This window comes from Orcinus orca, chromosome 3 (assembly GCF_937001465.1).
Source record: "Orcinus orca chromosome 3, mOrcOrc1.1, whole genome shotgun sequence".
Taxonomy (NCBI): Eukaryota; Metazoa; Chordata; class Mammalia; order Artiodactyla; family Delphinidae; genus Orcinus; species Orcinus orca.
In genome coordinates, this window is record NC_064561.1 from 7145060 (window position 1) to 7170421 (window position 25362).

The 25362-nt window shown below is 49.9% G+C and overlaps 2 protein-coding genes across 5 annotated transcripts in view; one reads left to right on the top strand and one right to left on the bottom strand.

Annotated features, from left to right (window-relative positions):
• Window positions 1-690: 690 nt before the first annotated feature.
• AP1M2 (adaptor related protein complex 1 subunit mu 2) lies at window positions 691-10206 on the bottom strand. 3 transcript variants are annotated; one of them, XR_004475492.2, is made up of 12 exons: window positions 10050-10206; window positions 8761-8917; window positions 8507-8574; window positions 6476-6606; window positions 6221-6368; window positions 5987-6113; window positions 5345-5493; window positions 5193-5264; window positions 2911-3069; window positions 2286-2367; window positions 1562-1637; window positions 691-1130 (listed from the first exon to the last, which is right to left on the bottom strand). XR_004475492.2 is itself a non-coding variant. In XM_004277364.3 (12 exons), exons 1-12 carry the CDS (start codon window positions 10089-10091, stop codon window positions 1108-1110), a joined length of 1272 nt encoding a protein of 423 aa, XP_004277412.1. In that variant the 5' UTR covers window positions 10092-10205; the 3' UTR covers window positions 691-1107. The 3 variants fall into 3 exon arrangements, 2 of the variants coding, with proteins under 2 accessions (XP_004277412.1, XP_012391235.1); XM_004277364.3 differs by having other exon boundaries at window positions 2286-2411; window positions 5345-5487; window positions 10050-10205; XM_012535781.3 differs by having other exon boundaries at window positions 2286-2411; window positions 10050-10205.
• Window positions 10207-18916: 8710 nt separating this feature from the next.
• SLC44A2 (solute carrier family 44 member 2) overlaps window positions 18917-25362 on the top strand; it is a 28383-nt gene continuing 21937 nt past the window's right edge. Inside the window, exon 1 of one of the 2 annotated variants that reach the window (XM_033401087.2) lies at window positions 18917-19058. In XM_033401087.2, coding sequence (XP_033256978.1) covers window positions 19028-19058 — 31 coding nt within the window. In that variant the 5' untranslated portion in view covers window positions 18917-19027. The remainder of the gene's footprint in view (window positions 19059-25362) is intronic. The other variant, XM_004277366.3, reaches the window with a different exon arrangement.

The following is a 25362-nucleotide window of genomic DNA, read 5'->3' on the forward strand; positions in this document are numbered from 1 at the left end:
GAGCACCTACTGTGTACTAGGCGGCCAAGTGGAGAGCAAGCTGGGTGCCTCCTGCTGCAGGACGCCTACCGTTTAGGGCTGGAGAAGACAATAATTACATATTTTCAGAATGGTATACACTGTGGAGCTGACAAATCGGGATAAGTAATAGTCTCTTGGGAAAAGAAGGCCGTTGAAAGAGAGAGGTCAGAGAGGGCCACCCTGAGGAGGTGACATTTGATTTGAGACCTGAAGGTGAGGGAAGGAGCCATGTGGATCTCTGGGGGAAAGCATACCAGGTGAAGACGCTGCAGATGTAAAGGCGCTAAGGTAGGAGCACGCCTAGTAAGTCCAGGAAGAGTGAGGGAGAGGGGGAGAGAGGGGGCAGGAGGTGAGGGCAGGTAGGGGACGGGGAGGGGTAATGTTGATCAGGCCTGTGGGCTGCTGTGAGCGCTTGACTTTTACTTTTTAAAAAGAATGGAGCTATGATCTGATTTAGGAGTTAACGGGCGCCCTCTGGCGGCTCTGATGGTAACTGGCTGTCGTGGGGGAGGGAAGCCCAGAGCCCTGGGAACCAAAGTGGGGGCAACGGCGAGGGCCCAGATGAGTGGCAACCGGGATGAGAAATGGATATGTGTTGCTCACGCTTATCCCAGCACTTCAGGGGACAGCCCTGGCACCCCCCAGCCGCCAGCCAAGAAACACATAACAGCAGCTAGATTCATTTTTAATGCCATCCTAAAACTCAGAATGGGCCAGCGGGGTCTCTGGGCTCGCGGGGTCTCTGGGTTCAGCAGCTGTGGAGGAGGGCCTCCCCACACCTCCTAAGGCAGGTCACTGCAAGAAGGCACTCATGAGGGGGACTTCAAGTCCCTTTTCTATTTCTTCATATAAAATGGGAGAGGGGAGGGGCGGGAGCCTGGAGACAGGGAGACCATCCCTCCCAGCCTATGGGTAAAGGAAAAGGCTGGGAGCCAGCCAGCCCTTAAGAAACTGCTAATTCAGGGACTGCCGTCCCCCCCCCACACACACACACACGCATCCCATCTTCCCTCTCTCTCTCTAGAGTTCGCAGTCGGGGCCCGGGGAGAGGACGGCCCATGTTCAAGCCCCCACTTCTTCTCCCTTCTAGCTGGTACGAAGTTGATAATCTGCAGGGAAACAATGAGCGGGGATCATCTCAGAATTGGGGAAAGGAGACAAAGGGACAGGCCCCCCACCCAAGTCCGGCCCCTTCCCCAGCGCTCATGATCAACCCTACAGGTATGTAACAAGGCCACGGACTGGCTCAAACATGGGGACTGTAACCACAGCAACAAGCCTGCTTCCAGGCAGTAGATGGGGGTGCTATGTGTTCAGCCCCTCATCCAAACCCCACCACCACTAACCTGGAACTGGCAACTGTCCCCACTTTAAAGATAAGCAAACCGAGGCCCAGGGTGGCACACTGACAAAGACAGGGTAGACTTGGGGCCAGGCCTGTTGAGTTTTGGAGCCCTCTGAGACAGGATGTATTAAAGCCCCAAGACCATCCCCTTTCATCTCCTTGTCTCCGTCATCCCAGGGAGCTGGGCTGCCTTACCGCCACTCTGGGTGATATAGCGGACCCAGGGCAGGGCCTGGTAACCACTCTTCTCGATGATCTTCATGTATCGGACCTGAAAAGGGATGAAAGGAGGTGGCCCATGCTAGGGGGAGAGAGCTGGCTGGGGCCAGGGGAAAATATATAACACAACTTCGGGGAATAAGAAAGCACAGGCTTGGGGACTTCTGTGGTGGCACAGTGGTGCCTGAGCTCCCAATGCAGGGGACCCGGGGTTCGATCTCTGGTCAAGGGACTTGATCCCACATGCATGCTGTAACTAAGAGTTCGCATGCCACAACTAAGGAGACCGCCTGCCGCAACTAAGACCCAGTGCAACCAAATAAATAAATAAATATTAAAAAAAAAAAAAAAAGGAAGCACAGACTTGGAGAAATGAAGTAACATGGCTCAGGGCAAAGATGTGGCAAGGAGAGTGTGTGTGGGGGTTAGGGGAGAGGTGGTCCAGGACAGTGAGAAAGATGGCCCAGTATAAGGGAAGAGACACAACACAGTTTAGGCACAGGGCAAAGTAAGAGGGGGAGGGGGAGGGGACCCAGGCTGAGAGTAGAAAAGGCAACACTGTTCCAGGAAAAGACAAGGATGATTGCAAAGGAGAGATGAGCCAGGCCAGGGAATGGAGGTGATCCAAGCTAAGAGACGGGAGAGCACTGAGGAACCCACTGAGGTCAAGGAGAGGAGCCACTCTGCCCACTTCTCTCACCTGGATCCCGGAGACGGTGAAATAGGGGATCTCAAACTTGACTCCAATGGGGGGCCGGCCCTCTACCTCCTCCTTCTCCACGCTGGGGAGGCCAAAGTGGGCGCGCATCAGGTACTCCTTGCCCCCCTGAGGGCACATGGAGGTATCAGACACACTGAGGGGCCCCTCTATACCCCAGACAATCCTCATGGCTGCCCCTAGGTGTAGGCTCTGCTCTCAGCCCGTTTTACAGACCAGAAAGTAAAGGCTCCTGGCCAAGACTCACAGCCAAAGCTTCTGGTTGGGGACCTTCTAATGATCACCTCCCATTTTCCAGGCCCTGATGAACAGCCCCACCAATATCCCAGGGACAGACCAATCCTCCCTCCAGCAGCCCAAGGATGTGGGTAACATGATATTGCCTATTTTACAGATGGGCAAACTGAGGCTCCATGAGAGGAAGTGGGATTCCCAAGGCTGTCTGGGATTGGGAGAATTTAACTATTATGCTGGTCTGGATTCCAGCTTTATCATCCCCGAAGGATAGCCGTGTGCACACGTAGGTGGCTCTCTGATTTATTCTCTGCCTTGCTCTCAAGAAGCAGGGGTAGGTCCCCCAGATCCCCCACCCATCCCCGGTGCTCACCGGGAAAGACTTGATACTCCATATAACGACGTTCTTCTCTGGCATGTACTTGGCACTGCCCACGCTGGTCTTGAAGCGTGGGGAGTCGGCATCGCTGGGTACCGGCACAGATATCTCCACGCTGTTGGCCACCGACTGCTTCTTAAACTGCCCCTTAGCCTGTCAGTGGAGAGAACATGGGGCATGAGGAGTTCACTCAGGCAAATTTTCACCAAGGCCTTTTCATGTGCCAGCTCATCAAGAGCCCTGAAGTGGGGACCATAATCCAGCCTATTTTCCAGATGAGGAAACAGGCACAGAGAAGTTAAAGCATTTGCCTGGAGACACACAGCCAACAAGTGGCAGAGCCGGGGTCCACACCCAGGAGAGACTCCAGAAGTCCTGATTTTGTTTTTTTGTTTTGTTTTTTGGCTGTATGCAGAGCATGCAAGATCTTAGTTCCCCGACCAGGGATGGAACCCACGCTCCCTGCAGTGGAAGCGCAAAGTCTTAACCACTGGACTGCCAGGGAGGTCCCCCAGAGGCCCTGCTTTTGGTGCCTTCCGTTTGGAAAGTGTCATACACCGTTGTCTGGTTCAAAAGATCCCTCATTTGAGCAGCCTCTAAGGCAGGCTCTGCTCTCAGCCCACTTCACAGACAAGAAAGTAAAGGCTCCTGGCCAAGACTCACAGCCGAAGATTCTGACTGCAAAGCCTGAAGGGTCCTCAGCCCGTCACAGAGTTTTCATTTGAAAGCTGAAATTTACTGACCCCCTACCATGTGCTGGGCCCTGTGCCAAGCAGTTAGCCCTCTCACTAATTCTCTAAAGTAGGAGCCATTCCTAAGGTCCATTTTACAGATGAGGAGACTGAGGCCCAGAGAGAAAGAGCATTTTGCCCGAGTCACGCAGTTGATAACCGGCACAGCAGGGATTTGACCCAAGCCTGTGTTCTCAATCCTCACATGTTCTCCTTACAGATAAGTTACAACATTATAGCCAGATCTTTTTTAAGATCTGGCTTTTAACACAAGGACTCTAAGTGTCCATGTGCAGTAGCTAGCATTATGATGACTGCTCTTATTTATGAATTTGGTGGTGGTGGGGAATATATGAGAGGTGGGATTGGGGGCAGAGGACCTGGAGGTAAAACAATGCAGGGGGTGTTCTTTCTGGAAGGCACCAGCTTTAAGGCCCTTTCCACTTTCCCTGCCCGTAGAGATGGGGACACTGGGGATGTCAACACCCCCGCCCCGTGACCATCCACTCCACAACCCAGCTCCCCGAAGACTAAGACTGGGGAACAAAGTTAAATCGGAGAACACAGACTCTTGAGCCAAGCAGACCCAAGTTCAACCTGCCCCCTCCCTTCCTAGATGAATGACATCTTAATTCTTCTGGGCCTCAGTTTCCCCATCTGTAAATGGGGCTAACTATATGCTCTGGAGAAGCTCTTGCTTGGGGCACCAGCAGACAAGCACAGGGGTATTCATGGTAAGGTGAACCAGAGTAGCCAGGAACTGAAAACAACCCATGCAAGAGATGGGACGGAAGATTCTCACGGTGGAATATTCTACAGCCACAGAAATGGATGCACTAAGCTCTGGCTGCTGGGATTCCTCTTAAAAATCCACGTTACCTGAACAAAGCAAATTATACAGAAAGTCATACAGCTCCAGTCCATGGATATAAAGGTCAGAAACCAGAAGAATGAAATATTTGTGGTTATAAATGCAGGTGGCAAAACTATAAAGGAAAGCAAAGAAATTATTTACAGGAAATTCAAAATTGTGATTACCTGCAGGCAAAAGGGGAGCAGTAATTGGGAGAGGGGCAGGTGGGGGTTCAGAAGAGCTGGTGGAGCCAGGCACGTTCAGATAAGCTGTGTGGTTTATTATTAATCTTTAAACCATATAAATACACTATATGGTTTATCTACGTGTATGAAAGTAAATAAGTAAAACAGATCATGTGTCAGATGGTGGTAAGTAATAAGGGAAAAACTACAGCAAAGAAGGGAGGTGGGAAAATCAGGGAGGGCTTCTCTGAGGAGGTGACATTTAAGCAAAGAACTGAAGGAGGTGAAGGAGCAAGCTATGTGTATATATGGGTGGCTGGGGGCAGAATGATCCAGGGGACAGCCGGGGACCATGCCTGGCATGTTTGAGAACCAGCCAGAAGACTCATGTGGCTGGAAGGAAGTGAGGGGCAGGGAGGGAGGTAGGAGATGAGGTTACACTGATGGGGGAGGGGGGGCGGGTATGAAGGGGCGGATCCAGCATCGTAATTATTCCCCAGGGCCCACCTTGACCATGATCTCCACGCGGCTGTGGGAGAATTTCTCAATGACAGATTCAATCCAGATCAGCGGCTTGACCTACACACAGAGGAAGAGGGAGTTCTCCGAGGCTCTGGGGTCAACTCTTACCCCTTGCCAGGGGCTTGACCCTGCCTTACCTGGGTGCTGAGGCGGTAGGACATGAGCTCGAAGTCACCGTCGGGCGGAATGAAGGAGATGGTACGGTCGTTGTCGAAGCGAGACAGACGCACACACTGGTGGAATTTCACATCCTCCAGTTCCACGGACTTGTTCTTACTCCCTGAAACTCGGAGCCGAGTTAGCAGCGTGATCCTGAAGCCTGGGGCGACCCTGGAGCCCGGGGCATGGTCCCTATCCTTGTCTTCCCTTTCTACCGCTACGATCACCCCCATTTAACAGATGAGGAAACTGAAGCCCGGAGTGGATGAGTAACTTGCCCAGGGTCACCCAGCTGGCCAGGAGCGGAGCTAGGATCTGAACTCCGGGAATCAGGCTCTTGCTGCCAGGTTGTTAAATATGATGCTGTTCTGTCCCCTACTCCCGCTAGAATGTCAGACCCATGAGGGCAGGGATTTTTTTCTTCATTGCGGTCTCCTTGCGCCTGGCACTCAATAATGAAGCAGTTGTTTGCCCAAGGAACCAGCAGCTGCAGTACTGGTTACAACCAGAAGAGGGCGAGCGAGTGCTATTTCAGAACTGATTGCAAGTCTCTCGGTACCACCCACCCCTGATGGGACGAAGTCTCAGGCTCCCGCTTGCGCCCCCTTCCAGAAACTTACGGCCAGTGAGCTCGAAGAGCACGCGGTCATTGAGGCCCAGCCTCAGCTCCGGCATTCCTGACAGAAACACCTTGAGCTTGATGGTGCCCACGATCTCACTCAGCAGGACACTGCCGTTGGCGTTGACCTGAGGATGGACACACGGGGCGGGGGTGGGGGGGTGTCAACAGGCATAGGGCCCACTCTCCTGCCCTAAGGCCATGGCAGGGGTGGGGCAGAGGTATGGGGGCTCACCAGCAGGTTGACGGACTCTATGACATCGATGAAGACTTCGTTCTTCTTGTATTTGATGCCCTCCGAGCGCCAGGACACAGCATTGGTGACAGTGGGTGGCACTCGCGACTTGCCCGTCTCCAGCTTGTTGCCCTGCTGCGTGATGTATCTGGCAGGGCAGGGAGATGAGCAGGTAGGCCCAGGGACACTTCCCCAGCCCTCCCCAACTTTCTTCTACCCATGGCCCACACTGTGGTTGACCCAGGGCCCACTCACTCCTGCAGGATTTTGCTGTCCGTGGTCTGTGGGAAGCCGAAGTCCATGAGCTCATCCAGCAGCTCGTAGACGATGACAAAGTTGTCTCGAATGCTTTCCTCCTCCAGCTCCTTGAAGTATTCAGAGAATACCTGCGGGTGCAGGGAGACCGACATCCACAGAGGTGTGGCTGGTGTAGCTGTGGGCTGAGTAGCCACCCGACAAGCAACTATTGAGTGCCTACTATATACCACTGTCGGTATATTAATGGTGAACAAAGCCAACAGGGTCTCTGCCCTCCTGGAATGGACCCACCTCAGAACAAGGTTTGTAAATGCATGAAATAAAATACACAAGATGGGAATTCCCTGGTGGTCCAGTGGTTAGGACTCTGCACTTTCACTGCCAAGGGCCCAGGTTTCATCCCTGGTTAGGGAACTAAGATCTCACAAGCCAAGATGCAACGCACAGCAAAAAACAAAAAAAACAAAAAGAAACGCAAGATGGCAAAGGAAAACTGTTACACAGAAATACGTCTCAGTTTATGGACTCCCTGAATTCTATCCAGGGGCCCTTGGGACTTGGGGGACCCCAAGATGGGAGTCCCTGGGATTAATAGGTATCACCACAGCAGAGAACCTGTCAGTCACCCAGCATTGGAAACCTCATCCTTCATCCTGCTCCAGCCTCTCTGGCCTTTTTTCTGTTCCCATCTCAGGGCCTTTGCACATGCTATGCCCACTGCTTAGGACACTCTCCTCACAGCAGCCTCCTTGTGACAGGCCTCAGCTCCTCAGTGAAGCCACCACTATCCCTTGACCCCTGTGAGTATCAGGGTGAGACTAGCACCCCCGTGACTGGTTATCACAATGTCCCTTTGAATCTCCTTCTTGCCCTTTATTTTTTTATATACATATTTATTTATTTATTTTGGGGGGTCTTTGTTGCTGCACATGGGCTTTCTCCAGTTGCGGCGAGTAGGAGCGGGGGCTATTCTTTGTTGTGGTGCGCGGGCTTCTCTTTGCAGTGGCTTCTCTTGTTGCGGAGCATAGGCCCTAGAACGTGAGGGCTTCAGTAGTTGTGGCGCACAGCCTTAGTTGCTCTGTGGCATGTGGGATATTCCCGGACCAGGGCTCGAACCTGTGTCCCCTGCATTGGCAGGCAGATTCTTAACCACTGCGCCACTAGGGAAGTCCCTCCTTCTTGCCCTTTAACTCCTCAGCATAGGCAGGGACAGCGCCTGTCTTATGCACAGCTGTGTCCCCATCTCTGCCTGGCAGAGAGGAGACAAATCAATACAGATCTCTTGTTTGTCGAAGTATAGTATATTTACTAGGAATCTTTTTTGGCTGCACCGTGTGGTATGCAGGATCTTAGGTCCCTGACCAGGGATCGAACCCGTGTGCCCTGCAGTGGAAGCACGGAGTCTTAACCACTGGATGGCCAGGGAAGTCCAGGACTCTGTGCTTTCACTGCCGAGGGTGTGGGTTCGATCCCTGGTCGGGAACTAAGATCCCATAAGCCACACGGCGGCCAAAGGAAAAAAAAAAGTATTTACTGAGCACTTTCTCAGTCATTGAGGATGGCATATAGTAAGGGCTCAATAAATTACCATATGATAGTATGATACAACATTAGTGGTAATGCTAACAATAATACCAACCCTTTATTGAGCACTTACTGTATACTGAGCACTGTTTTAGGTACTTTAGAGGTACAAATTTGATTAATTTGTACAACAACCCTGCGGCAGGACTAAACCCAGTTGAGAGGCACAGAGAGAAGTGACTTGTTCAAGGTCACACAGCCAGGAAGTGGGGGAGCTGGGTCTGGAACCCAGTTCCCTCTGGTTCAGTTTTGAGCACCGGAGACCTCCTTGGTTCCTACCCTATAGGGAGAGATGATCCCACAGCAGCTAATGAGAACACAGAGCGATGGGGCTTTGTTGGTGACACCCCCAGGGAAATCTTCCTAGGAGAGATGGATTCCGAAAGAGGTGGGCTAGACAGGTAGACAGACAGACCAGCCGGCCAATGGAAGGCCAGGACCTACCTCCACTGTCTTGTAGAGGAACGAGTACACGAGGGAGGCGTTGGCGTTCTTCAGTGTGGTGGCCACCACTGCGGGCGGCGAGGTTAAGGAAAATGTGCCGTTTTGGAGGGTTCCAATGGAGCACAGACCCTGAACCCTCACCCTCCAGCCTGAGCCACTGCTGTATTGTGCACCTCTTGTCCCAGCCCACCACCTCTGGGCCTGAGCTGCCCACCACTCCGGGCCCCCAGGGATCCTCCCGTGGCCCCGGATACAGTAGAGGTTGCTGTATTTGATCCACAGGAAGTGGACCCGGCCGTGGCTCATCAGTGGGGCCAGAGCGCCCTCCTCCTCCCGCTGCATGAGCAGAGGCATGAAGTGCTCAATCTCACTCATGGCCACATCGCCCTTGTAGTTGCGGCTGATCAAGGGCTAAGGGTGGGCAGAGAAGGTCTGGTCACTGCTGGGATCCAGGGACTGTCCGCCCGGGGGCATCAGAGTGCCGAGCTCTGACCCTACTTGCTGGCTGAGGGGGCGTGGGCAAGGCTCTGCCTCTCTGCATCTCAGTTTCCTCCTCTGCAAAATGGGCACGTGATAATGACAGCTAGAGCGTCTAGAGCCCTCACTGACATCTGCTAAAGCCTGGTTGTTTGCTAATTTATTCTGTTGTCACCACAACCCTGTGAGGTACGTGGTATCACCATCTCCATTTTACAGATGGGGAAACTGAGGTATGAACCACGCCCATAGTCAGTGAGGAAGCTGGGAATTGAACGAAGATGCCCCGGCTCCAGAATTCCTGCTCTCAAGCCAGGCTCCATCCATATGCACCAAATCGGTGAGGTAGTGACGATGAAAGGAAAGAAAGAGAGAAAAAAAGAAAAGAAACAATTATATCCATATATCTCTCATACATCTCTCATAGTTCATATAGCTCTGCCTGGCAAGCAGCAATAATAATACCTACTTGGTGAGGTTGTTTAGTCCAGTGTTTAGAACAGAGAGGGCACCCGCAGGTCCTCACACACCTTAGCTCCCACTATGATTATTATCAGAAATATTATTTTCACCGCCACTGTTATTATTGCTACCGAATGACAAGACGAATGGGAGGGGGCACCAGAAAGGGACAAGACAGCCCCAAAGGGGAATTAGGCTCTCCGGCCCCTGCTGTCTTTCCCAAATATTAGCACTGTGGATGATGATGGCGACAGAAATAATCATTTCAATTGACTGAACGCCTAATGTTTGCAGCAGGGCTACTGTGCTAGGTGGTATACACGCATAAGGTTGTATTCGTTCTTCTTGGGTGGGGACTTCTGTTATTCCCATTTGTACGGACAGGGAGACTGAGGCTCAGAGAGGAGAAGCCCCTTGCCTCAGACACGCGGCTAGTGAACAGTGGAGGTGGGATTCGACGCGGGACTCCCAGGGATTGGGGGAGGGGTGTCCCCACGCCCCCAGAGCTTTCCGGGGCCTCGCTGCCTGCAAGGAGGGGCCGTCTCGGGGTCCGGGAGGGTGCAGCCTCACCTGTCCGTTCCCCACTTCCTGCGCCCAGACTCACCTTGCCCTTGACATCGAGGATGAAGACAGCCGAGGCGGACATGGTGGCGGCCGGCGGACCTGGCTGGTGGGGAGGGAGGGCCGGGAGACGACGGTGGCGCCGCTTCCTTCTTCCTGCGGAAGCGCCCGCGCGCAGGTGAGCACCCAGGTGAGCGCGTCTTAAAGGGGAGGCCACCAGGTGAGCGGCGCCGTCTGCCGACGAGAAGACGCTGCGGGGGCGGGGAGGGGCGGAGCTTCGGATGGGACAGCTGCCCCGCCTCACTTTCCCTTTGCGCCCTGGAGGGCTGATGGGTGGGGACCCCAGACCAACCAACTATGCATCCAACCAACCATCCACCCATCCATTCATCCATCCATCTATTCATCTATCCATCCAACCAATCAACCATTCATCCATCCACCCACCCCTCCACTCATCTTTTTTTTAATTAACTGATTAATTTTTAATTTTATTTTATTGTTTTGGCTGCGTTGAGTCTTCGTTCGTTGCTGTGCGCAAGCTTTCTCTAGTTGCGGCGAGCAGGGGCTACTCTTCAGTGCGGTGCACGGGCTTCTCGTTGCGGTGGCTTCTCTTGTTGCGGAGCATGGGCTCTAGGCGCGTGGGCTTCAGTAGTTGTGGCACGCGGGCTCTCGAGTGCAGGCTCAGTAGTTGTGGCGCACGGGCTTAGTTGCTCCGCGCCATGTGGGATCTTCCTGGACCAGGGCTCGAACCCATGTCCCCTGCACTGGCAGGCGGATTCTTGACCATTGTGCCACCAGGGAAGTCCGCATCCACTCATCTTGTTTCTTCTGTCACTCCCACTGCATGTGCACCCGAATAGAGCAGGGACTTTGTCCTTTTCATGTCTGTGTCCCCAGGGCCCAGTGCTGGGTGCTCAATATGTGTCTAATTAATTAATTATTACCATAAATATTTACTAAATAATTTATTCTTTCACTCAGTGACAGGAACTATGAGTTACACTCTTAGCAGGACAAATGTAACTGCCTTTTTTTTTTTTTTTTTGGTCACAGCCATGTGGGATCTTACTTCCCCGACCAGGGATCAAACAAGTGGCCCCTGCCGTGGAAGCTCAGAGTCTTTTTTTTTTTTTTTTTAATTTATTTTATTTTTATTTATTTTTGGCTGCGTTGGGTCTTTGTTGCTGCGCGCGGGCTTTCTCTAGTTGTGGTGAGCGGGGGCTACTCTTGAAGCGCAGAGCCTTAATCACTGGACCGCCAGGGAATTCCCCAAGTAGCTGCTTTTATTGTTATTCCTAATGTTACTCTTTCAATTTTTTTAATTAAAAAAATTTTTATACCGTTTTTAAAGGTCACACTCCATTGGCAATTGTTACAAAATATTGGCTATACTCCCCGTGTTGTACAATACATGCTGTAGCCTATCTCACACCTAATAGTTTGTGCCTCACCCCCCATCCCTATATTGCCCCTCCCCCTGCCACTGGTAACAATTAGTTTATCCTCTATATCTGTAAGTCTGGTTTTTTTTTGTTGTATTCACTGGTTTGTCGTAATTTTTAGATTCCGCATATAAGTGACATCACACAGTGTTTGTCCTTCTCTGTCTGACTTATTTCACTTAGCATCATGCCCTCCAAGTCCACCCATGTTGCTGCAAATGGCAAAGTTTTGTTCTTTTTTACAGCTGAGTAGTATTCCATTGTGTATATATACTACATCTTCTTTATCCATTCATCTGTTGACCGACACTCTAATGTTACTCTTTTTTTTTTTTTTTTTTTTTTTTTTGCGGTACGCGGGCCTGTCACCGCTGTGGCCTCTCCCGTTGCAGAGCACAGGCTCCAGACACGCAGGCCCAGCGGCCATGGCCCACGGGCCCAGCCGCCCCACGGCATGCGGGATCCTCCCGGACCGGGGCACGAACCCGTGTCCCCCGCACCGGCAGGCGGACTCCCAACCACCGCGCCACCAGGGAAGCCCCTGTTACTCTTTTTTTTTTAAAAATTTATTTTATTAGGGAATTCCCTGGAAGTCCAGTGGTTAAGACTCCATACTTTCACTGCCGAGGGTGTGGGTTCGATCCTTAGTCAGGGAACTAAGATCCCACAAGTCACAGGGCGTGACCAAAAATAAATAAATACATAAATAAAATAAAATTTATTTTATTGAAGTATAGTTGATTTACAATGTTGTGTTAATTTCTGCTGTACAGCAAAGTGATTCATTTATACATATATATATATACATTCTTTTTCATATTCTTTTCCATTATGGGTTTATCACAAGATATTGAACATAGTTCCCTGTGCTATACAGTATGACCTTGGTTTTCTTTAATTAACTAATTATATTTTTGGCTGCATTGGGTCTTTGTTGCTGGGCGCAGGCTTTCTCTAGTTGCAGTGAGCCAGGGCTACTCTTCGTTGTGGTGCGCGGTCTTCTCATTGCGGTGGCTTCTCTTGTTGTGGAGCTCGGGCTCTAGGCATGCAGGCTTCAGTAGTTGTGGCTTACGGGTTCTAGAGCGCAGCCTCAGTAGTTGTGGCACATGGGCTTAGTTGCTTCGCGGCATGTGGGATCTTCCTGGGCCAGGGCTCGAACCCACGTCCCCGGCATTGGCAGGCAGATTCTTAACCACTGCACCACCAGGGAAGGCCGGGACCTTGTTGTTTATCCATACTATATATAATAGTTTGCTTCTGCTAATCCCAAACTCCCAATCCATCCCTCTCCCACCCCCCTTCCCCTTGCAACCACAAGTCTGTTCTATGTGTCTGTCTCTGTTTTGTAGATAAATTCATTTGTGTCATATTTTAGATACCACATGTGATATCATATGATATTTGTCTTTGTCTGACTTACTTCACTTAGTATGATAATCTCTAGATTCATCCATGTTGCTGCAAATGGCATTATTTCATTCTTTTTTTATAGCTGAGTGGTATTCCATTGCATATATGTACCACATCTTTATCCCCTAATGTTAACTCTTTTTTTTTGTTTTTTTTTGGCTGTGCCACACGGCTTGTGGGATCATCTTAGTTCCCTGACCAGGGATCGAATCCGGGCCCTCAGCAGTGACAGCGTGGAGTCCTAACCACTGGACCACCATCCCTCCCCTGATGTTACTCTTATTCATTCCCAACGTATTTATAAGGTCCTACTATGTGACATTAGGATGTTGATAGAATGTTGAAAAGATAAATGGTCATCATTAATATGACTATAATTATTATCTTATTCACTCAACCAACATTTATTGAGCACCTACTGTGTACTAGACTGGATATATGTAAGCCGTTTTCATTATGGTGATGATGGTTCATTCAGTGAGTGAATATTTATTGAGCGGTCCTGGGACACTATGGATGGTGACACAGACAAAGCCACTCCACTGCTCTCCTCCTAGGGAGGGCGAGAGGTATGCAACTTGAAAAGCAAAACAAACAAGGTGACCCTTGAGAATTCCCTGGCGGTCCAGTGGTTAGGACTCCACGCTTTCACTGCTGAGGGCCCAGGTTCCATCCTTGGTCAGGGAACTAGGATCCCACAAGCTGTGAGGCTTGTGTGTGTGTGTGTGTGTGTGTGTGTGTGTGTGTGTTGGAAAATAAATGGGGGGCTGTGAGGCAGGGAGATCAGAGAAGGAGCTGACATTTGAGAAAGTCCTGAGGGTAAATGGTGATGTGATGAGATCCCATTACTGCCAGGGACTATTTGCCGATCCCTTAACTGTGCTGAAGTTCACGGGCTTCCCATCCCTGAATTTCCACCATGATCTTCAGAGCAGGGGCAACCCAAGGGAAAGTCCCACTGCAGAGCCTGGCACAAAGCTGGTAATAGTATTGTTTCTGTTGTTGTTCGTGTGTGTGCTGGTTGAGTGCATGGGCTCTGGACCTTACGGCTTCGGCTCAAGTCCTGGGTATGCAAGCAGCCAGCTGGATGGCCTTGGGCACCTGGCTTCCCCTCCCTGGATCTCGGTTTGCACATCTATGAGATACAGTTAAAACTGCACTTTACTATAACCAACAAGGACCTCCTATATAACACAGAGAATATATTCAATATTATGTAGTAACCTATAAGGGAAAAGAATCTGAAGAATAATGTGTGTGTGTGTGTGTGTATATATATATATATATATATATATATATATAGTATAACTGAATCACTGTGCTGTACATCTTAAACTAATATGATATTGTAAATCAACTATACTTCAATTAAAACACACACAAATAAAATTTAAAAAAATAGGGGGGCTTCCCTGGTGGCGCAGTGGTTGAGAGTCTGCCTGCCGATGCAGGGGACACGGGTTCATGTCCCGGTCTGGGAGGATCCCACATGCCGCGGAGCGGCTGGGCCCATGAGCCATGGCCGCTGAGCCTGCGCGTCCGGAGCCTGTGCTCCGCAACGGGAGAGGCTCACGTACCGCAAAAAAAAAAAAAAAAAATAGGGAGGGATCAATCAGGAACTTGGGATTACATACGCACACTACTATATATAATAAGGTAGATAACCAACAAGGACCTACTGTATAGCACAGGGAACTCTACTCAATATTCTGTGATAACCTATATGAGAAATGAATCTGAAAAAGAATGAATGTATGCATATGTATAACTGAATCACTTTGCTGTACACCTGAAACTAACACAACATTGTAAATCAACTATACTCCAATAAATTTTTTTAAAAACCTTGCAAAATGAAAAAAAAAAAGAGAAAAAAAGGAAAAAAAAAACCAGAACAAAATAAAAACAAACACAGTAAAAAAAACCCACTGCTCTTTCCTAATTAGGTTACAGCGCAGCTCAGCTGAGTTATGACATGCAACACGATGCTTGGAACTGTGCCTGCGATGGAGCCTCCCAGCTCATCAGCTACCGTGGACCCTGGGTTCCACCCCAAGATTGTTGGCAGGGAAGTTTGTGGTGGGGAGGGGAAAGGAAAGGGAAAATAAATCTCAGCCTGCCTGAGAATGATCGTGCTCCACAGAGGGAGGGAGGGTCCTGCAGGGCCTCTAGGGGGAGACACTCAGCTCTCCCATGCTTAGTCCCTCCTTCACCAAACCCAGCCCCGGGTCTTTATCAGCCTCTGAAGGGGGGATGGGCATCCCCACAGGGGACCTGAGGAAGGAAGGAGAGAGTACAGCATCTATCAGAACCACCCACTGCTTCTAATATCATCCACTGAGCACTTACCTTCATGTCCTCTTACAGAGAAAGAAACAGAAGCACAGAGAGGTGAAGCCACTTGCCCAAGACCACACAGCAATTGAGCCAGAATTTGAACCTGAGTTGTGGAGTTTGAGAGCTAGGTCCCAGCCCTCTTCTGTCTCATGACAGGATACAAGCATTACTATTACTAACAATAGCTAACCCCTATTTGGTGCTCACTACACTCAGGGGCTCCCCTAAAAGTCTCCAATGTGGGAGACAATGTTCTGAGTTAGGAAACCTGTTATCTCCATTTGACAGATAGGAAAACTGAGGCTCAGAAAGAGTGAATGATTTGTACAAAAATCACCCAGCCAGCGGAGGCAGAGCTGGAAATTCTAGCCCTGCAAAGCCCAAGGTTTTAGGTTGCCTCTGCCCAACAGAGGGGTGTCCTTCGTGCCTCGACCAGCCCCTTACTCAGAAGGTAAACTGGGTGGATTGAGGACACTGCCAGTCCCTCGCCCCAGCCCCAGCATCACTGAACATTGCAAGGGCCCTTCTCCTGGGGCCCTCAGATGTTTTCAGGCAGTAAACAGAACCTAAAAGCCTGGGCCCAGCGCCCTGGAATCTGAAACTCAAGGTCTGTTTGGCTGAAAAATTCATGAGCCCAAAAGCTTCAGTGGGATCAGAGAACAGAGCAGCTCTGTGTGCCCAGCTGCCCCACTGCAGCTGCAACCTCCCCCGTCCCTAGAGGCTGAGGCCCTGCCCCAGTTCCTCCTAGATGCCTACAGGGACCTTGCCTCTAGACACCCCCCTTAATCTCTTCTCCACACCACTAAAGGCATCTCCCTGAAACTCACAGTCCTATGGCCCTCCCTCACCCTCACATAGCCCAGGGCTCCTCAATGCCCTCAAGCTGCCCTGCTTGACAAAGTTTGACCCCTGATGACCTCTCCCAGGAGGCACGCTTGAACCCATTGACTCAGACACACTGACTCCACCTGGTTCTCACTCAGCTCTCAGGCCTCCTCTTCAGAAGCCCTTTCTGACCTCCCACCCCCTGTCTAGGTCAGATCCCTCCTCTTTGCTTTCCCAAGTCTCCTGTGCCCCCATCACAACTGTGTTGCACCGTATTTTTAAAAAGCTATTTTAAAAACTTTTATTGTGCTAATATATATTTACCACATAAAATCTGCCATTTTATCCATTTTAAGTGTCCAATCCAGTAGCATTAAGTACATTCACTTTGTTGCACAACCAACACTGCCACCCATTTCCTGAACTCTTTTTCTCTTTTGAAACGGAAACTCTGTCCCCAGTAAGCAATAACTCCCCATCCCCCTCCCTCCATCCCCCGCGGCATGCGGGGTCTTAGTTCTCCAACCAGGGATTGAAACTTCACCCCCTGCAGTGTAAAGGTAGAGTCCTCACCACTGGACCGCCAGGGAATTTCCACGGAATCTATTTTTTGTTTTTTTTAATTTAATTTTATTTATCTATTTTTGGCTGCGTTGGGTCTTTGTTGCTGTGTGCGGTCTTTCTCTAGTTGCGGTGAGCGGGCTTCTCATTGCGGTGGCTTCTCTTGTTGCGGAGCACGGGCTCTAGGCGCCCAGGCTTCAGCAGTTGTGGCTCGCGGGCTCTACAGCGCAGGTTCAGTAGTTGTGGCTCACGGGCCCAGCCGCTCCGCGGCACATGGGATCTTCCCGGACCGGGGCACTAACCCGTGTTCCCTGCATCGGCAGGCAGACTCTCAACCACTGCGCCACCAGGGAAGCCCCCTGGAATCTATTTTTTGAAATAGAGTTTTCATTACCCAAGAAACGCATGAATACTTTCTTCCACTAAAGAGACAGAGAGAAAGATAGATAGAACATGATAGATTAGGAAAAAGTCCCCTTTGCCTCCCCTCCCCCATCCTGGTCCTTCTGACATCCCCTATAAAGTTGAAATCTTTTTCTGTTGTTATGTGCAGATGTGTGTCTGTGTGTCTGTTTGATGTATCTCTCTCTCTTTCTCTTTCTCATGCCAAAGGTAACCGACTAAAAACAACTTGCTATTTTTACTCACCAATAGGACCTGAAAGCCTAGCTGAGCTACTCTGCAGGGTTATGGCTGAGGGGTGTGGAATGTATGTGGAATGTGAAGTTAGCCTTCACGCGTTCAAATTCTTGTTCAGCTCAGTGCTCACTAACTGTGTGTTTGTGGGTAAATTAATTACCCTCTCTGTGTCACTTTCTGCAGCTGGAAAATGGTTGCAAGGAGTAACACAAAATACTTAATAAATTGCTTAATCTCCCTGTGTCATTTTCCCCAATGGGAAAAAGGTGATAAAGATTTAATGAAAAGCACTTAATACCTCACCTGATGCTGACTAATCTCCTTAAACATTTACTCTTGCACTAACCTGCAGGGCCACCTCCTTCTTTCTTAAACTATTGAGATATTTCCCACTATTAAAATGTAACATATATTAAGAAAGGGCAGAAGTCAAGTAACTGTGACAAACTGAACCCATCTGTTTAACCACAGTCCTGTTTCTGCCCCCGCAGGAAGTCACCCTATGGCCTTTCCTGCCAATCACTACCAACAGCAAAGGCCACCTCTGATTCATGTTCCATGGGTTGATTAGCTATGCCTGTTCTAGAACTTCATATCAAAGTCTCTGGCCTTTATCACTGGGCATAATGTCTTTTTTTTTTTTTAGATTCATCCATGCTGTGGCAGTTACCAATAATAGTTCATTCCTTCTTCTTGCCGAGGAGTATTCCATGGTATGGATGGACCATAGTTTGACGAACCATTCACCCGTTGATGGACACTGGACACTTGGGTTGCTTCAAGCTAGGAGCCATTATGAATAAAGCTATTACAGAGCTGCTATGAACATTTGCATACACATTTTGCGGGTTTCTTCTCTATTCTTTCTTTTTTTTAGTGGTTTTGGTTTTATTTTTCTTGGGTAAATACTTAGGAGTAGAATGTCTGGGTCATATGGTTGATGCCCGTTTATAAGAAACTACCAGATCTTTTTTCCAAGTAGTTGTACCATTTTACATTCCCACCAGCAGTGTAGGAGAGCCCCATTTGGTCCAGATACTAACTAACACTCGGTACCCTCAGTATTTTGAGTTTTAGCTATTCCAGTGAGTATGTAGTGGTGTTATTATCAAGTTTTAATTTGCATTTCCCTAATGATTTCATTCTTTTCATCCATTGTATGGTGTTCTCTTCTGTTGTGTTTTGTTGTATGCACCCCTCAATTGGTGGACATACATGTTCTCCACCATTTTTTACAAGAACTCCCAAAACTGCAGGTAACACCTTTTGGCACGTACTCGCCGTGCATATGGTTTCTCCAGGATCACTGGCAGACAGGAATCATATAGGGTGAACACGGTTTGGATTTAATCTTTCTGCCAGAGAACATTCTGACCCGCAGCATCAGCTCACCCCGCTTGATGTTACCAAACTCTAAAATTCTTGCCAATCTGATGAATGAAAAATAGCATCTTTTTGTCTGTTCACTGGCACACAGTCGACACTCAATATCTATCTGGCGAATGAGTGGATGGATAGATTGAATGAATGACGACTGCTCCTTGCCCACTAAACGAACCTAGAGGGTCTCTCTGAGAGCCCAGATAGGAAACAAAGGTTGGGGCTCCACCCTTTCCCGAGCTCGACCCCGCCCCTGGGTCCCGCCCCCACCCGCTCGGGACTCCCATTGGTGGGGTCGCGAGGGGATGACCAGGTGGGAGGGGCGGGCCCGGACCCGGGGCGGGGCGCTGCAGCCCGCGGAGCCTCTCGCCCTGCCGGGCTGGGGTCGCGCTGGCTCAGACTCCCCTCCCCGCCCGCCGCGGCCATGGTGGACGAGCGGAAGGACGGAGCCTACGGTAGGAGCCGCCTCTGGCCCGCGGCCGCCTCTGCTGAGTTCGGGGGCCTTGGTGGGGGGAGACATCCGAGATCTTAAACAGCCGCGCTGCAGCTGGGGGCCTCCTGCTTCCCGGCCTTGCATCCTGCTCTGCGCCGAGCCCACACCCACCTGCTCCCGCCAGGTCGCCCTGCATCCCCTCTCGGGAGCCCCTGCTCCCCCTCCGGCTGATGGGCCGGGACACACGGCGCATGCTCCGCCCGGGGAGGTCCCGTTATCTGGGCGGCTCGATGCAGGGCGGGGGAGGGGAGGCACGGCGACCGGGGCTCGGAAAAGGACCAGGGCCCCAACCTCCCCAAATCCTCCTCTTCCAATTCCCTTTATCCACTTCTTCCTCCTGCTCACACTCCCTTAGAAGTAGCCGTTCCGGGCTTTCGGCCAGATGGGGAAACTGAGGCAAGACTAGGCAGACCCAGTGCTGGGGTGGGAGGCGATCGGGTCTCGCCCGCCGTCTGGGAAGGGCGGAAACAAGGGCGCCACCGGCGAAAGGACAGGAAGGAAACAGGAAACAATTGAGAAACTTTCCCCGCCCTGTGCAAGGAGCCGGGGGCGCTCGCTCCCATTTCGAGGGGTCCCAGCGACGGGACCCCCCCACCCCGCGAACCTCTGAGGGCGGCCTCTGGGCCTATGGGATGGGGCAAAGATGAGGCTTCCTCCCCACCCACGCCCTGCAGAGCTTCCCTTCCCAGGGTTCCACGGAGGGGTGTGCGGTCCTCAGTTTCTCTTTTCTCCTCCATTTTGGGTCCCCAGGGCTCAGGTGGGCACACGGCCCGCGTGGCACTGCCTTGGGCTAAAGGGGCTCTGCCACCCCTCCTTGTGTGTCTGAAACTTCCTGGAAACTGTGAGACCGAAGGGCCTTGGGGAGGGGGCCGGAAACCGCTCAAAAATAATCAAGAAAAACGAGCTGGCGAGAGCTGTGCCTCCCTCCCCCCAGGGACTGTGGCCTTCAGAGGCTGCAAAGAGAGACAGATAGGGGAGGCTGGGCTGTCCCTGCCCAGCCCAGCCAAGGGCCTGGCAACTGCACAGCCTCTCCCCTCTCTGCTTGAAGCTGCCAGCCCAGACCTCCTGAGGGGCCCCCTTGCTCTTGGTTTTGGCCCAAGCCCCAGACCCTGTGGCTGCCCGTGCTGTGCGTCCCTTCGGTGTGGCTGGCTGTCTCTGATCTGGGATTCTCTGCCTGGGGTCCTGCCTGCCTGTGGGCAGCACCTGAGGGATCTTTGGTCTCCCTGAGGCAAGCCTGGGGGCAGAGTGGACAGTGATAATGATTCACCCAGCCTTGAATTTGGCCAGAGGGAGCCAGCCATGCATGGTCTTGCCAGGACCACACAGGAGACAGGGGACCTATGTGCCCAACAGACCTTGTGCTGGGCACTAGAAGCACATTCCATCGACAAATATGTATTGAGCATCCTTCAGGCAGTGTCTAGACACGGAGAACACAGCAGTCAACAGAGTGGAAAAATTCTTGAATAAATACGTAATTTTAGGTAGGAGTGTGTGTGTGTGTGGTGGGGGGAGGATCATCTGGGATTATTTTAGGTGACCAAGGGCTGGAGGTTGAGCCAGCCATGGGAAGATTTAAGCAAAATGTGGCAGAGGGAACAGTAAACAAACCACACAGTTGCTTAATTATTTCTCTCTGTGAGGCTGGAGAGTGTGAGATGGAGACTTCAGCTGGGTCTTGCAGCCAGGCCCTCAACTCCTCCAGAGGGGCCACATGGCTTGAATCCTCAGAGTGGGCGGGGGGTGGTGGTGTCTTGCTTAGTTTGTAAGTAGTCCATTCTCATCGGAACCAAAAACCTAGGGCCCTTGCTCTGCCCTGTGAAATCAGATAACAAGATTTCCTTTGGGAACAGTGTGGTTTGGAAAGAGTGGCTCACAAATCCTCCCCTGTACCCCAGTGCCTTCCCATCGGTCATTGTGAATTTAGTGGGTGATATCAGACAGACATAGGCTCAAATCCTGGTTGGTTCTGATACATACAAGCTGTGTGGCCATGTGCGAGTTGGTGACCTCTCTGAGACTCTGTATCCTCATCTGTAGGGCTGGGCAGACTGTACTGGCTGGTGGGAAGTGTTGTTTTGCACAGTGCCTGGTAAGCTGTACGTGCTCAGGAGGGCTCTGGGACTGGTGATACTGGGGACATGGATTTTTCCATGAGCTGCTGGAGAAGCAGCCCTATCTGTTGAGGCACATACTTGGACAAGACTGGGCAGGACAGAAAGCTCCTTCCCTATCAGACACCATATCTAGAGAAAGGCAGCATCTCTGAGGAAGCCAGGAAATGGCTCCCAGCCCCGACGGATGTCAACAAGGGGCACTGCCATCCTTCCCAGCCCACTCTTGGCATGAGCAGTGTGGAAAAAGATTCTAGAACCTAAAACAATAGACTCTGATGGGGTTCGGGGACTGGGAAAAAAGTCATGGTGCTTGTTTTAAAAGCAGATTCCATGGCTCACTCGCTAGAGAGTTCAACTCAGCCAGCAGTAGGGCTCTGGCATCTGAATTGTTAAAAATATTGTGGAAGAGGATATTGTTAATTGTAACTTTTACAGGGGAAGAGATAATACATTCACATGCTTCAAAAAACAAAAGATAACAAGCTTTATCATGAAAAATCTCCCTCTTGCTCCCTCTCCCAACATCACACTTCATTCTTGGGATGCATCAGTATTACAACATCTTGTGTTTTCTTCCAAAGTCTAGGCCTTAGACCTTTGCATGCAATTATATACATATTCTTTATTTAGTGGCTTTTTTCCCCTTTTACAAAAATGTCAGCAAATCCCTAGAGTACTAGCTTCATGAGGCAAGAAGGCACGTCTGTTTGGTTTGAAGGTGTATCCACAGTGCCTGGCACATAGCACATAGTAGGTGCTCAACAAATATTTGTTGAATGAAAAGGTGTTTGTTTCACATCGTGTTGCTTTTTTTTTCCTTTTTCTTAATATATGTCGGAGATGATCCCTTTCTCACATCAGCACCTGGAAACCCTCCTCAATCTTTGCTGATGGTTGCATTAAGCTGTGCATTTGTGGGTGGACCCTCTTACATTGAACCAATCAAGCGGAATATTTTAAACATTTTTTTTAAGATGAAATTTCATTTTATTTATTTAATATATTTTGGCCCTGCCGTGCAGCTTGCAGGATCTCAGTTCCCTGACCAGGGATCAAATCTGGGCCATAGCAGTGACAGCACCAAATCCTAACCACTAGGCCACCAGAGAACTCCCTAAAGTTTTTATTGAAGTAGAAAATTCATACGTAAAAGGGTATAGATTCTAAATGTATGAGGTAACCAGCATCTAGATCAGGTAAAAAATATTACCAGTTTCCTGAATCCCCTCATGCCCAAGGAGGGCCTATCATTATTTTTTTTTAATCTTTTTGTTTTTATTTTTTTAATTTTATTTTTGGCTGCATACGGTATTTGTTTTTCTCTTTTTGGCTGCGTTTGGTCTTCGTTGCTGCACTCGGGCTTTCTTTAGTTGCAGCGAGCGGGGGCTACTCTTCCTTGCAGTGCATGGGCTTCTCATTGCGGTGGCTTTTCTTGTTGCGGAGCACGGGCTCTAGGCATGCAGGCTCAGTAGTTGTGGCTCGCAGGCTCTAGAGTGCAGGTTCAGTAGTTGTGGTGCACGGGCTTCATTGCTCAGCGGCATGTGGGATCTTACCCGACCAGGGCTCGAACCCGTATGTCCTGCATTGGCAGGCGGATTCTTAACCACTGTGCCACCAGGGAAGCCCGAGCGCCTATCATTATTAATATATTTTTAAAAATTTTTGTGGTAAAATACATAACATAAAATTTACCATCGAAACCATTTTTAAGGGTATAGCTCAGTAGTATAAGGTATTGTTATTACATTGTTGCACTGTGGCCTGGACTAAGAATGGCTCTTGTATTTTTAAAGCGTTCTTAGAAGAATATGTGATAGAGATGACATTTGAACCAGAAAGCTTAAAATTTTTAATACCTGGCCCTTAGAAAAAACTTGTAGATCTCTTGTAAGAACCTTCTCATCACTCCAGAAAGTTCTCTCCTGCCCCTTCCCAGTCAATCCCCAATGGGAGAATAATAATAATAATTATTATTTTGACCACACCACGCAGGTTGCAGGATCTTAGTTTCCCCACCAGGGATTGAACCTGGGCCACGGCAGTGAAAGTGCCAAGTCCTAACTACTGGACCACCAGGGAGTTCCCAGGGAGGATTATTTTTAAACAGGATTTGAAGTTCTTTTATAACAAAATTAATATATTCTCTCTGCTGGGCTGGGGGTAGGGGCTGAAAATTAAAAATAAGCCCTCAACCGCACAGAAGATTTTAGCTTTCCAAGTGAAAGAACCCTTCACATACCCTCAGCTAGCTGTCCTCACCCCGGAGGTAAGACAGCCAAGAAGACTCTTTCCAGAGCTTAGACTGTTTATTTCTGTGTGTATGTGTGGCATCTGTATCTTTTTAAAGCTCCTCAGGCTGGTTTAATGAGAAAGGGTACTGTTCCTAGGGTGGGCTACTATGTTCCCTTGTGAGATGAAGAGCCTTGCAGATGCAAAACAATGTCTAATTATGTTAGTTTGTGAAATAGCAAAGTGAGGAACAGGGTGTGTAACAAAACAGGGGGGATGAGGGATAAACATCTAGAAATCTACTTAGGTATGTGCCCTGTGGACAGTGTCTAGAAGGGAAACCAGTGAGAGGAACTGCCCCCAGGGAGAGGAAGTGAGGGCTCTGGGCCAGGGGTGAGAGGGAGAGGGATTTTTCTTAGTCCAAAGGCTTGTTCTGCCTGAAGTTGTTTTTTTGTTTTAGTCTTGATAAGCATACAGTTTACTTAACATAAGCAAGTTCATTCATAACTTCCTTCAGCAAACATTTATTGTGCAGGTACCATGTGCCAGGTTCTGTCCTAGACCCTGGAGATCCAGCACTTGTCAAGCTGAAATTGTAGAAAGGAACCCAGACAAGATACTAAGATGAATGGGGAAAATTCTCACAATGTCAGAGAAGGTGCTCTGGAGAAAAGTTTAGCAGGAAGGAGGGATAGGAGTGATCTATAGGGCCTGGAAGCACGGTTTAAAATTTCAAACAGGATCAGAGAAGGTCATCCTGAGGTGACCAGAGGAGTGAGAGAGGGAGCTGTATAGAATGTTTCAGGCAGTGGGCAAGGCATGTGCAAAGGCCCTGGGGCTGGAGCGTGTCTGGTGTGTTTGAGGAGCAGCCAAGAGGCGCGTGTGGCTGGAGTGGAGAGATCAAGGGGGTAGAATGGGAGGAGGTGGGGGCAGAGAGGGGATGGGCAGAGTGTACAGAGCTTTGTGGGTCATGGGAGGACTTGGGCTTCTGCTCTTTTTTTTTTTTGGCCGTGTCACGTGGCTTACAGAATCTTAGTTCCCCCACCAGGGATTGAACCTGGGCAGTGAAAGCGCGGAGTCCTAACCACTGGACCACTGGACCGCCAGGGAATTCCCTGGGCTTCTGTTCTGAGAGAGGTGGGAGTCATTGAGTTCTGAGCAGAGGAGGAACCTAGCCTGACTCAGGGGTTCACAGGTACCCCCTGGCCTTTCTGGGGTGCAATGGCAGAAGCCAGGAAACCAGACCAGAGGTGATAGCACTAGTCAAGGGACATGAATCGCCTTGTAGCAAGGTGCTAAATAAATGAACACATCTACAAAAAAGTTAAGCAGAGTTCTGACTCTCAGCCAGGTTCTGGAACCCAGGATTGGCTCCGTTCCAGTCCCAGCTCCATTCTTCTAGCTCTGTACTAGCAGAGACCTTTAGTATCCCTGAACCTTTCATATCTGTACCTTTTCCATATCTGAGGCTCAATTTCTCCATCCAGAAAATGGGGTTAATGACAGTATCAGCTCCCTCTCGGGGCTGCCTCAAGGGTTCAGTGAACTCATGTGGGTATAGCACTTAGCTCAGAGATGGGTCTACAGTAAATGCTTAGTTAATCGGAGTTATTCACAGAGCACACATTTCAAGAGCATGGTATAGATAACCAACAAGGAACTCTGCTCAATACTGTGTAATGACCTAAATGGGAAAAGAATTTGAAAAAGAATAGATAGGTGTATATGTATAATGCAATCATTCCGCTGTACACCTGAAACTAACACAACATTGTTAATCAACTATACTCCAATATAAAATAAAAATTGAGAGAATTCCCTGGCAGTCCAGTGGTTAGGACTCTGCGCTTTCACTGCCAAGGGAGGGCCTGGGTTCGATCCCTGGTCAGGGAACTAAGATCCCACGAGCCTCGCAGTGCG

Bases quoted from the DNA above. Each gene is read 5' to 3' on its own strand.
- AP1M2 (XM_012535781.3), bottom strand. From the start codon at position 10,091: ATGTCCGCCTCGGCTGTCTTCATCCTCGATGTCAAGGGCAAG. The intron at 8,575-8,760 runs GTATCCGGGGCC...CGCCGCCCGCAG, and splicing joins CAAATACAGCAACCTCTACT to TGGTGGCCACCACACTGAAG. The intron at 6,607-8,506 runs GTAGGTCCTGGC...CTGCACCCGCAG, and splicing joins TCCTCTACAAGACAGTGGAG to GTATTCTCTGAATACTTCAA.